Source organism: Pinus tabuliformis, chromosome 4_1, assembly GCF_031772625.1.
Source record: "Pinus tabuliformis cultivar Carrire ecotype Pingquan chromosome 4_1, CPIR1, whole genome shotgun sequence".
In the NCBI taxonomy this organism is placed as follows: Eukaryota; Viridiplantae; Streptophyta; class Pinopsida; order Pinales; family Pinaceae; genus Pinus; species Pinus tabuliformis.
This window is the reverse complement of record NC_142303.1, coordinates 83,059,247-83,072,159: the sequence shown is the minus strand read 5'-3', so window position 1 is coordinate 83,072,159 and position 12,913 is coordinate 83,059,247. Positions and strand designations below refer to the sequence as shown.

General features: G+C 32.8%; 1 protein-coding gene across 4 annotated transcripts; it reads right to left on the bottom strand.

The window, feature by feature from the left end:
* Nucleotides 1-1,695: 1,695 nt before the first annotated feature.
* LOC149174291 (1,8-cineole synthase, chloroplastic-like) lies at nt 1,696-7,929 on the bottom strand. Of its 4 annotated transcripts, none has more exons than XM_089419284.1 (11): nt 7,347-7,929; nt 5,475-6,022; nt 5,168-5,370; nt 4,825-4,937; nt 3,758-3,969; nt 3,579-3,673; nt 3,338-3,418; nt 2,986-3,201; nt 2,528-2,666; nt 2,184-2,432; nt 1,696-2,047 (listed from the first exon to the last, which is right to left on the bottom strand). In XM_089419284.1, the coding sequence occupies exons 2-11, from the start codon at nt 5,739-5,741 to the stop codon at nt 1,748-1,750; spliced, it is 1,875 nt and encodes a 624-aa protein (XP_089275410.1). In that variant the 5' UTR covers nt 5,742-6,022; nt 7,347-7,929; the 3' UTR covers nt 1,696-1,747. The 4 variants fall into 4 exon arrangements, with proteins under 4 accessions (XP_089275410.1, XP_089275411.1, XP_089275412.1 ...); XM_089419285.1 differs by having other exon boundaries at nt 5,475-5,927; XM_089419286.1 differs by having other exon boundaries at nt 5,475-5,901.
* Nucleotides 7,930-12,913: the final 4,984 nt, after the last annotated feature.

Here is a 12,913-nt window from a genome sequence, read left to right as displayed (position 1 = left end):
GTTTAGGACCCGAAAAATAGTAAACTGTGCTACAATTAAGGAAACTGAAAAACTGAAAGAAGCAATGGTGGGGGTCTAAGTGGAATTGGTGGGTGGCCACCAATATCCACCTTGATCAAAGAAATTTGAATCTTTTATGCTTGATCATAATTTTAAAAGGCTAAATGCAGATCATTGTGTATACATTAAAATATATGAAAGAGGAAATTTCATTATCTTTTTTTTATATGTTGATGGCATGTTGATTGTTGGGAAAGATAAGACCATGATTAATACGTTAAAAGAAGAATTAAATAAGGTCTTTGCAATGAAGAATGTATGACCAATAAAGAAGATTTTGGGAATGCAAATTATATGTGATAGAAAAAGGAAGAAATTGTTGCTGTCACAAAAACAATACCTTGGAAAAGTATTGGAAAAATTAAATATGGATGATGCAAAAGTTGTAGGTACACCACTTCTCATTTCAAATTAACATCTAAAAAATGACCCATTACTACTGAAGAAAAATAAGAAATGTCCAAGATTCCATATTCTTTTTCAGTAGGAAGCCTTATGTATGTTATGGTATGCACTTGCCCTAACTTTGCACATTCACTAGGAGTAGTAAGTAGGTTTCTTGTAAACCCAAGCAAGGAACATTGGAATGCAGTTAAGTGGATTTTTAGATATATTAAAGGATTTTTAGATATATTAAAGGATCGATGACTATTGTTTGTGCTTTCAAGGTACTAATACCTTATTGGATGGATTTAAAGATTTTGTTTTTGCACGGGACATGGATTCTAAAAGATCCATAACATGTCACATATATACTTTTGTAAGGGTTGTAGTATCATGGATATCTAGACTACAAAAAGTTGTGGCTCTTTCTATCACAGAAGCTAAGTATATGGAAGCAACCGATGCATGCAAGAAAATGATTTGGATGAAGAGGTTCCTAGAGGAACTAAGGTTGTAGCAAGAAAAGTATGTATTGAATTGTGATAGCGAAAATGCACTCCATGTTGCCAAAAACCCCTCTTTTCACTACAAGAAAAAGCATATTGATGTCAGATACCATTGGATTCACCAAGTGTTCAAGGATGGGTTGTTATAGTTGGAGAAAATACACACAAAGGACAATCTAGCTGATATGTTAACAAAACAATTGGCAAGGGATAAGCATGATATTTGTAGAGCGTTGGATGCTAAAACAAGACTTGGGAAAGATCTGTAACTAAGAGATAGAAATTTGTATTTGTTCTCAAGTGGGAGATTGTTGTGTGTGAGACCAAATAAATAAAGTAAAAGAATAATGTAATGACTTCTTGAAACTTCCCAAAAAGTCTACATGTTAGTGGTTTTTGACTCATGGTTTTAATAGCACACGTTATTGTGTCAATAATATTTCTCTAGATTATTCTATGAGAATTTATTTATATATACTCTTGGTTAGACATTGCATGTGGGGTGGGAAGGCAAGAAGATTGGAGTTGAGAGAATGTTTGTAAGTTTTTATTTAATGAAAAGTTACAACTTTTTCCAGTGGTTTTTCCCAAAAAAAAAAATTTGTATTTACATAAATCTAATATTTATATTGATAAATAATTGGTTAGTTGTTTTAACATTACGAGCTCGTATAAACTCAAAATAACGCAACCTCACACAATCTTCATTATGGAAGTGATGTCAAATCTAATCAAATAAACAAAATAAACTTAACGCCCATGTTTTAAAATAAACTTGTTTCAGAGTCGAAGCGTGGTTACATAGGCACAGGTTCGAGGACGGTTTTGGTCACCAATTCTTTTATTTCACGGTTGGCAACGCTGTAGCCATCTCTGTATTTATAGCCGTAGTGGAAAGCTCTGCTGATGTCAAAAGCATATGTCATGGAAGAGATGGGAACATTGTTATCCGGTCGGAGTAACTCCCAATTTTGTTCTTTAATCAAGTTATTCACCAAAGAGTTGATATGATTGAGAGCATCTTCCTCTGTTGTCCCAGGATTGTCTTTCATATAACAAGATATACACGAAGCTTCTTCTCCACGGGCCCTGTCCGCCTGCATTCGCCATGGCAAAGTCAACATCTTCTGTACTAAATTAAAAAACAATAAATGTCAACATCATCTGCACTAGGTCTGAAATGCAAAACTTGTACCCTGTGAGTGATATAGGAGGTTATCGAAATGAAATTACCTTGTAGCAGCGAGTGTCACCTGTGAGTCGAAGGAGAGCGGATGCCAAGTCATTGAACTTGGATGGAAAGTCAATTTCTTCAAGGATGTGATGAGGAAGGGGATCGCCCAACGTGAGGATGGGTTGCAATATGGCTGTGCGAAAACCGGAACTAATCTTCGCGTTCTCCAAGTACTCCTCCAACGTTGGCAGATAACCACTGCAAATCCACTTCGCTTCTTCCATATATGAATCCATATACGCTTCCCACTAGGCAGGCACAAACAAGTCAAGTTAACTAATCGTCACTCAACGCTCTCGCAAACAAATATATATGTATTTTATGTTTATATTATTTTCCGTACAGCCTGTCGAACATAGTTGAGCGTGTCTCGGCCTTGAGCCTTCTCTGCCTCTCGAGCCATTTCATTTACAGCGTCGTAAAGCGCCCTGTAAACTCCTTTCATGTATTCAGGAAGGCACTCTGCTGAGGACGGATCCCATCTGATCATTATACACACAACTTCTGGTTAAGCCGGTTAGCTTTTGCATAGGCATTAGTCTTCTCAGATTCATTGATTCTCAGCACAGATAGAGCTATTAAGTTTACAGACATTTCGAACCAATCACAATCATATCACTATCATTAGGATTTGGTTTACTTTTCAAATTTATATTATTATTATTAAAATTTTACGATCGAATCACATCATTATCATTAAAATTTAACAATATTTCCAATCAACTAATATGATTCATCTTCATATTTATTAAATTTACAAATAAATTTAATTATCCTCCCTTAGTTAAACCCAATTGTTACCTCTTAATAGCCGCTGTGAGGAGTTCGAGCTCGTCCATTGTTCCGAAGGTGTCGTAGATATCGTCGAGAACTGTGGCGAGATGACACATTTTGACAAATCCTAGTCGGAATGCCGAATGTTTAGGATCAGTCGCAACGCAAGAAGCGAGAGTGTAATATTCGACGTGCCGATGCCGTGTGAATGTCAGGTGAGGGAAACCATAATCTTTCCACCATCTGCACATACGAACTTCATCAATTTACTTTATTAAACTTTTGACCGCTAGAATCCAATACTTCGTCAATTTACTTTATTAAACTTTTGACCGGTAAAATCCAATTAATTTGCTGACGATTAATTGCAGCTCATCACCTGGAGAGATATTTCAACTCTATCTGTTGGATAGAGCGAAAGATATTGAACTCCAATTTCGCAAGTTCTATCACTTTCGTGCTGAAACAAAAAGAAAATCAATAGCCATCAAAAGAAAATCACATTGCCCAGGTAACACTTTAGGGCTTTTATTGCACATGTAACAGTTAACGATCCAGAGTCTTTATTGCACATATATGGAAATAAAAATTGATGTTGCAGGATGAAGTTATCAGCGTACTCATATATGCTGTGTTGTTCAAATACGTCGATATAGAACCTTGCTTCCAACCTTGGCAAATTTGTGTGCCAACCATATTCCAGAGCGTACTCTATCTACAGACAACAAAATTGAAATTATTAAAACACACTGCAAAACATCATGTCATCTGATGAAAATTTGTAGTATTGTTGTCTCACCTGTCGAGAAAGAGAGGAGACCGGAATCTTTTGTAGAGTTTCTTTTAAATACATTGCAGAGAAGATTTCAGCTTCCTCCATAACTTTCTCCCCCGGAAATGCAATTAGAGAGGCCCTAAATAAATTGAAGACGCTTCGTATCTGATCTCCCACTGTTTGATTAGCGGAACATGCAAATTGCCCCTTCTCGTTTTGGAAGTATTTCAATACATCTGAAGTTATACAATGTTTAAGTCAATGATGTATATGCACAATGGTTGAGAGCTTTTAGTGATAATTTCTTTATCTGGGTTTCAGTATCATGATATGATTATGATTATGTTGAAAAAATTCTGGAAAAAGTTTGATGTAAGGCTTCCATAAGCTAGGTTTCCTCAGTACTGTGAAGTTATACAATGTATAAAAAATTATCAATAATTTCTTTATCTGGGTTTCAGTATCATGATATGATTATGATTATGTTGAAAAAATTCTGCAAAAAGTTTGATGTAAGGCTTCCATAAGCTAGGTTTCCTCAGTACTGTGAAGTTATACAATGTATAAAAAATTATGAATCAATATCTTTATTTAAAAGGCAGATGCCAGTTATAATGAAACAAGTTCAATTATTAATATAGTATAGATCTATTTTACATACAGATCTAACTTAAGTCTAGGAAGATCAAATTTCTTCACATGAGAACTTTTTTAAAATGTAAAATACAATTTGTTATAACATAAGTTTAGACTGATCAAATTTCTTGACATGCAAACTTCTTTAAGTACAAAATACAATATATTATTTTAGATTATTTAAATTATATTTTTAAAATGCAAAATACTATGTCTTATTTTTCATTGTTTAAATTATATTTTTAAATGCTATATAAAATATATAGGAATGAAATAAACATTTTAACTATGAAAACTCATATTTTTTACTTCAAAATATTCATTTCTTTTATTATAACTTACATTATTTTTATATTTAAAACATAATTTTTTATTTTTATTTTAAAAAATAACGCTCAAAAAATCCATGTAGCAACAAACTTACACATCACTCAAAAATATATTGATATATCTACCTGAAGATACTGGGTATCTGTGTAGTCTAAGAATTCGAAGTCCCAAGGCGGTTGAGTTGAGATCAGTCACAGCACTGTGTCTCCCACATCCTATTCCCTTTTCCTTCCAATAACTGCATGCAAAAATATATTTCTCCTTGTGGTATTAGATACATAGAGTGGATTGCAAATTTTCCTGAACATTCTTGAAATTTAATAAGTAATAGCAAAGTAAATAGTTTCAAATTTTCCTGAACATTCTTGAAATTCAATAAGTAATAGCAAAGTAAATAGTTTCAGTTCATTCTGGTGAATCAAATTTTAAAATGCTCCAGAATCTACCATCTACATGCAAGAAACACACCTGTAAACAAAATCGAGTGTTGTTTTAATCTCACTTTTGAAATGTCGATCGATACCCAAACGTTCAACATTGTCGACCATCAAAATACGTTGAAGGAGATCATTGAGGGGAGTGATGAATTCTCCATCTTCAACAGACAGTGAATTGAACATATCTTTTACTTCCCCAACAAGTCTATCAGCCCGTTCACGGTAACATGGTGCCTGACTCATGATATTACAATAAATCATTAGGAGAAACCAATACATCGAAAGAATTCGAAGAAAAAGAAATTCAGTTGAAGGTGAAGCTGAAGTTAATTACCCACCCCATGAGGCGTTGAGAGGGACTGTATGAAATCATCGTCCCAGAGATTAGAATGATACTCGCTTATGCGTCTCTGTACACGGCCACCATCATCTGTTAACGCGTTAGTCAAACTCCTACTCATGGCAAGTGTCACGGATTTCCCCCGCCTACACACTTTACGAGTTGGGATTGTTGTACGGACAGGCATAATCTCATGGGCAGAACTGATCAACGATCCAGGCAGCCAGAATTTATGAGCCAGCGATACGACATTAACAAGAGCCATTCCTGCTTGCTATGATGTGATTGTCTTTCTCCTACGAAGAGAGCTCAAAATAACGAGCTAAAAATTTATGCGGTTGAGGCCTTGCTCCGGCGCTTCGTAGATATAGAGATTCTTGGCCCTCACAGCTCAATTAATTCCCTTAATAGCATGCCATCACCTCCTAATCAGGCAATTCATGTAGCAGGGCTGATATTTCAAACGTTATTGATTCGTACTATTCAGCAATACGACAAACTGGTATAGCAGGGCTCATATTTCAAACGTTATTGATTCGTACTATTCTGCAATACCACATATTGGTATGGATGGAGTGCTTTACACGGCAATTAGGTAAACTACTATCAGGGGTTAAATTTGACGGGTACCCCTACCCATCACAAGACGATTTCATTTTTTAATTGCCTTTCATATGACTTTTAAAATTTAATTTTACCAGTTTTATCTATTTTTTGCAAATTAGATTCATAATTGGTCTTATATGAAGAAAAAGTGGCCTGCAGATAATGAAGTGAATGCAATTGATTTTTGAAAAGATTAAGGCAAAAAGAAACCTGTTATTGCGAAAATTAAGTTTCCAATATTTAGTTTTTCGATTTATTTTTCCATAAGAAAAAACCACTTATTTTGATAGTCAATCAAAACAAACAAAAAAAATTTGCAATAAGAAAAAAAAACACATCCCAATACTAGATATCAAGGAGAAAACCACTAAACTGATGAGCAAGAAAACTATAGAGAAAACCTAAAGCTTGTGAAGTAAAACTACACACTCCGGTGATGCATACTGGATTACTATTGTGATCCCATCCACCTAGTGGATACTACTATAATTCCACCCAGTGCCTATTAGATACTATTGTGGTCTGGAAATCATTTGGATCTCGTGCTAAGAAATGCATTGAATACTTATTATGCATTTGGATCTCATACTTCAGAGTGGTAGTGATTATCTGCATTCAGCGACCATTGGATTAGTGTGCATATGTGCCTAATTCATACTGCTATAATCACATATATGGTTACATTACATGTTATTGCGTGAGCACCCACTGCTTACTGGATATTGTTGTAATAGCCCCTACACCTACTAGTGACCACCTATAAATAAATTTCCATAAAACTATGGAAAATAGGTTGTTCACTGTAAAACCCCAGTTTTTTTTAAACAGAAAAACACGTTCTATTGATAATGGAAGAGAATGTACATATATTACCTTATATCACCAAAATTCACGAGCTTGATTATATTAAACAACCAGTCCACAGGAAACCTGGGCATAAACTTTTGGTGATAATGAAAAAATTGAAGAAAAAAAGCCATTGCTGTGTGATCACTTCAAAAAGCCATAACAAAAATGTAATCGTCCAGCAAAACATGAAGTAAGGGCTATGTAGAAAGAGCCTTGCAAACAGTGATGTAATAGAAATCTATCAAGCTATGCAGATCAAAATAAAGAAACAGAGCACCGAGACAAGTCAAATCCTTAGAACAATCTATAATACCACATATATCAAATTATTCATATGAAATGCAATATATGCCATACATTGGAAATTATCAGAGTATAGGTTTTGGGTATTATCCTATGCACTTGAAATTCTTACCTGAAATGATTTGGGTATCAATTCATTGATTTCTCCTACAAAAGAATCTGCAATGACGGGTCTGATCTCATCCTACGCATTGCCATCATTCACATCATCATTTGTTATTGAAAATCCCTTGTTTTGTTCCTCATCCTCATTTTCTCCATTGGATCGAAGCTTCCTCGAATATCTCCCCATTGCTGCATCACCAATTCCATTTTCATGCCCCCTGAAGCCCTCTGCAATCTGGGCCCAAAGAAAGATCCATAGTAAACAAACAAAAAACCCACAAAAAACTGAAACTAGCAGAGACGTAAGAGCTCTATTCCTATGAAATTCCTCTGAAGCACTTCATTGTGAGCCCTCATCTTCAATCTATCTGGATGAACCCAGATCTCTCTATGTGGATTGATGAAAGAAAACCAGATCTATGGCACTAGATCTCCTTATTGTAATGGCCTTGTAGACTTGTAAAACCTCGAAGATAACATTGTTTTTGTGGTACAATGGTAAAAAGAAGTCGCATAAAACTCAATGGGATGTCCAAGGAAGAACAGAGAAAAGTACTCTAGCGTGGGAGTGAATGTGTAGACGCGTACAAAGTCAATAACTGTGAACCAACCATTCACATGGACCGTGGTGCCCATGAAAGAATTTGGATAAAATTTATTTTAAAAAATAACGTACGAAGTCAATAACTGTGAACCAACCATTCACATGGACCGTGGTGTTGAATAAAATTTATTTTAAAAAATACCACATTGGACTCGACATATCCTAGTGCCAGCTTGGTATAAATAAATATATAAAATATGTATAAAGATTTGAAACTTCTGATTTTTTTATACGCCCGTCATTTTGACATTTTTCAAAATTATCTGCAAGTTCATTGTGACGTGTTTATTTTAAAACGAACTGTATTTTACGGCTAAAATAAGGAAAAACAGGTATACGGGCGTCAATTTTAAAGCTCGACTACTATAGTTAAGGAAAAACAGGTATACGGGCGTCAATTTTAAAGCCCGACTACTATAGTTTGAAGCCTCTTTAAACAGTGAGGAAAAACAGGTGTACGGGCGTCAATTTTAAAGCCTGACTACTATAGTTTGAAGCCTCTTTAAACAGTGAGTCAATCCTTTTCGAGTTAAAAGAAACGATTTAACAATTCAATACTGGGAGATATTTAACCAGATTGAAAATTTAATTGTATTCAAGATTCTGTATGTTAAATGATTTAATCAGATCCATCTAATCTTGAATGTACCATAAGTTAAGAGAGATCCAATTTCCTATAGATGAATTTAAAATGGTTCATATTTCAAATATTGGTGATTCTTATTATTTATGTTTAAGATTCTGATATGTTAAATGATTTAATCAGTTTATATTTATCCAATCTTGAATGTATCATAAGTCAAGAGAAACCAAATTTCCTTTAGATGGATCTAAAATGGCTTATATTTCAAATATTATTGGTGATTCTTATTATTTGTATTCAAGATTTTGATATTTAGAGAGAATTTTTCGGCAAAAATCACAAGGAATATCATTTGTCGAGGCGTTTCGAACCAACCAATGTGGTTCATCTTCGGGACAAGTTGAAGAACAGAACCAGCTTAGCGTGTTTAAATAGCTGGAGCAGAGACACCAACGGTTACCAGGAGGAAAGATTGACTCAAGGAGCAAGGTCAAATTTAGTTATATTAGGTAAAAAATAAACAAATAAAAATCTAAATATATAAATGATGAATTATAATATAATAATAAAAATATATAAATTTATATATAAAAATATAAATTTATTTATACTAGGTGTAAGAAAAATATAAATTAACAAATATAATAGTAAATCAATTATAGTAATATTATTAAATAAATTAATTTAGTTATATTAGTTATATAAAAGTAATAAATAAATTAATTTAGCTATATTAGTTATATTAGTAATTTAGTTGTATAATAGTAAATAAATTAACAAATATAATAGTAAATAGATTATAGTTATATTAATAAATAAATTAATTTAGTTATATTAGTTATATAATAACGAAATTAATTTAGTTATATTAGTTCTATTAGTTATATTATATTAGTTAGGTGTAATATTAGTTATATAAAAGTAATAATTAAATTAATTTAGTTATATTAGTAACTTAGTTGTATTAGGTAAAAATAAATAAATTAACAAAAATAATAGTAAATAAATTATAGTTATATTAATAAATTAATTAGTTGTATTAGTAATTTAGTTATATTAGGTAAAAAATAACTAAATATCTAAATATATAAATGATAAATAATAATATAATAATAAATAAAAATTCTTATATAAAAATATAAATTTAGTTATATTAGGTGTAAGAAAAATAATAATAAATTATTCAGTCTAAATGATTTTGATATATTAAATGATTTAATCAGTCTAGATCTATCTAATCTTGAATGTATCATAAGTTAAGAGAGATCAAATTTCCTTTAGATGGATCTAAAATGGCTCATATTTCAAATATTATTGGTCATTCTTATTATTGTATTCAAGATTCTGATATGTTAAATGATTTAATCAATCTAGATCTATCTAATCTTGAATATATCATAAGTTAAGAGAGATCAAATTTCCTTTAGATGGATCTAAAATGGCTCTTATTTCAAATATTATTGGTGATTCTTATTATTGTATTCAAGATTCTGATATGTTAAATGATTTAATCAGTGTATATCTATCCAATCTTGAATGTATCATAAGTTAGGAGAGATCAAATTTCCTTTATATGGATCTAAAATGGCTCATATTTCAAATATTATTGGTGATTCTTATTATTTGTATTCAAGATTCTGACATGTTAAATGATTTAATCAGTCTAGATCTATCTAATCTGGAATGTATCATAAGTTAAGAGAGATCAAATTTCTAGAGGTACTATCCTTAGATGGATCTAAACTGGCTCATATTTCAAATATTATTGGTGATTCTTATTATTTGTATTCAATATTATGATATGTTAACTGATTTAATCAGTCTAGATCTATCTAATCTTGAATGTATCACAAGTCAAGAGAGATCAAATTTCTCAAGGTACCATAAGTCAAGAGAGATCAAATTTCTCTAGGTACCATCCTTAGATACATCTAAAGTGGCTCATATTTCAAATATTATTGGTGATTCTTATTATTCAGTGTATCACTAGTATATAGAAATCAAATCCCTCTAGGTACAATGCTTGGATGGATTTAAGCTGGTTCATATTTCAAACATTATTGATAGGGTAATTAGGTAAACTAATTTAGTTTTATTTTGGGAGGTAAGTTGAAGCCTCTTTAAAGGAATAGTCTATAAGACTTTTTGGATAGATGTGGGACTTTGCTATGGATGATGGTCATATCAAATCCCTCAAGGTACAATGCTTGGATGGATTTAAGTTGGCCCATATTTCAAACATTATTGATAATTAATACTATTCAGCAATAAGCAAAGTGCTTTAAACGGTGATTACGTAAACTAATTTAGTCTTATTTTGGGAGGTAAGTTGAAGCCTCTCTAAAGGAATAGTCTATAATGCGACTTTTTGGAGAGAGGTGGGACTTTGCTATGGATGATGGTCATACATACACTGCCAAAGATAACTGGGTCTCTTGATTTATCGGGGGCCACTTTTTGCCCTCTGACACCCGTTTGCATCTCCCGAAGTTTGACAATGAATGGGAGCGCAATGTGACAACCTCAATTCTTTTTTAGTGTGAAACTTTTTCCATGGTTAACTTGTTTCTCAAACTACTCCTAACATTAGTCTTATTTACCATATTTAAAACTTTAATGTGCTGAATACATTAATAAAACATATAACCAACAAGAGACACAATCCAACAATATGCAAGTAAGAATTATAATCAAATTCTGTTTCTTTACAAATGATCCAGATGCAAGTAAGAATTATAATCAAATTCTATTTCTTTACAAATGATCGAGAGAAGAACTAAACCGACGTTTTTATGCTTTTACAAAATCGCTCGGGCAACAGACTTTGATGAAATTGAGGGAGGAAGGGCATATCCAATGGGGACATTTTTCCCCTTCTTTTGCCCCTCACTGCTGCCCTTGATTGAGCCATGGATACTGTAAAATAAATAAACAAAACATGCACAAATTTGTAAAAGAAATACATCTACAAACTGTTGTAATACAAATGCAAAAAAATAAAGATGAAATGCAATGACATGGTGCTTGAATCTCCTTGAAAGCACTCCAAACCCTTGGCTCCTTGCTCCAAAATTCTAACAACAAACCCACAACTCACTATTTGCAAAAGGAATGATAGAAAATGGTAAAGAAGAATAAGAATGTGCCCTTTTTAATGATGGGTTCCTTTTGGCTGGATTCGAATCCGGTTTTCGAGATGATGTGTCCGGTTTAAGAGAGTTTATGATGTTACTAGAAAAAAGTTTATGATGTTACTAGAAAATAATGAATAATTATTTGGTTAAGAAGAAAAATAATTTTGTTCAAATAAAACTCAATTTTTAAAATGTGAATGATGGAATTGGGCATTGGACCAGCTTTGAAAAGTCCTTTCATAAAGAAAACTATATAAGCTGATCAAGAAAGTAAGGATAAAAGTTTAAATTTACTACCCGTATTATCTTCAATAAGTTTTATAACTTATCAAATTATATTTCATTATTATCTTAAATAAGTTTTATAACTTATCAAATTATATTTCAAAATGAGAGATACAATATTTTACATTTAAAAATAATGAAATAATATTTATATTAACAAATCTAAAAAAATTAATAATAATAACAATAAAAATTTGTCTACCAAATTTTATTTTTTTTTTGTAAGTTAATGCGGTACTCTACTTTCCATTACTAAAACCAAAAGAAAATTACAAAATAGGACAGGTCTCCACCCGCCCTTAAGGGAAACCGGGCTTCGTTACCATCTGAAATTTTTCAAAGCCATCTAGAAAAAGTATGTCACCAACCTATCTATCCACGCTAAATATACATCTATCTTTACTAACAGTATATTGTTTTCCTTCTGAGACAGTAACATCTAAATATGCAAAGCAAAAAACAACAAAATAGCAACATATATAAAAGCCTCCAAGCCTCAGCTGCAACTTTTACTGTTTCGGTGCATCCTTTGGTTCTTTCTCTAACTTGATGCCCAATCCCCCCGCTTGGAGCAGCTGCATGATATCATCCATCTTTTTGTCTTGCATCAGTAGAGTCACTTGAATGTTTTTCAACTCCTTTTTCATAGTTGGAATACCTTGAAGCAATTCAGCCATCTCTACAGCCACCTGTTCCATAGCCTTAGCTAATAAACGCTTCATGCCCCAATAGACATGTAAAGACTGTTTATATAATGACATTCGACCTCGCGTATGTCCAGGATCAGGGAGATATTGCTCCCAATCCTCCATCTCTGGCTTTGAGTACCCCTGCAATGCTTCTTCCTCCATCTGCTCTATCATCCTTCTGATATTAGGATTGGTGTCCAGAATATATGCAACTTCTGCTTCCTGCAAGCACCTCCTCAAGTCTTTCTTCCCTCGCTTTCTTCCTCGTGCCTCACTAGC

Bases quoted from the DNA above. Each gene is read 5' to 3' on its own strand.
- LOC149174291 (XM_089419284.1), bottom strand. From the start codon at position 5,741: ATGGCTCTTGTTAATGTCGTATCGCTGGCTCATAAATTCTGGCTGCCT. The intron at 5,371-5,474 runs GTGGGTAATTAA...ATCATGAGTCAG, and splicing joins CCCTCTCAACGCCTCATGGG to GCACCATGTTACCGTGAACG. The intron at 2,048-2,183 runs GTAATTTCATTT...TGGCGAATGCAG, and splicing joins GTGACACTCGCTGCTACAAG to GCGGACAGGGCCCGTGGAGA.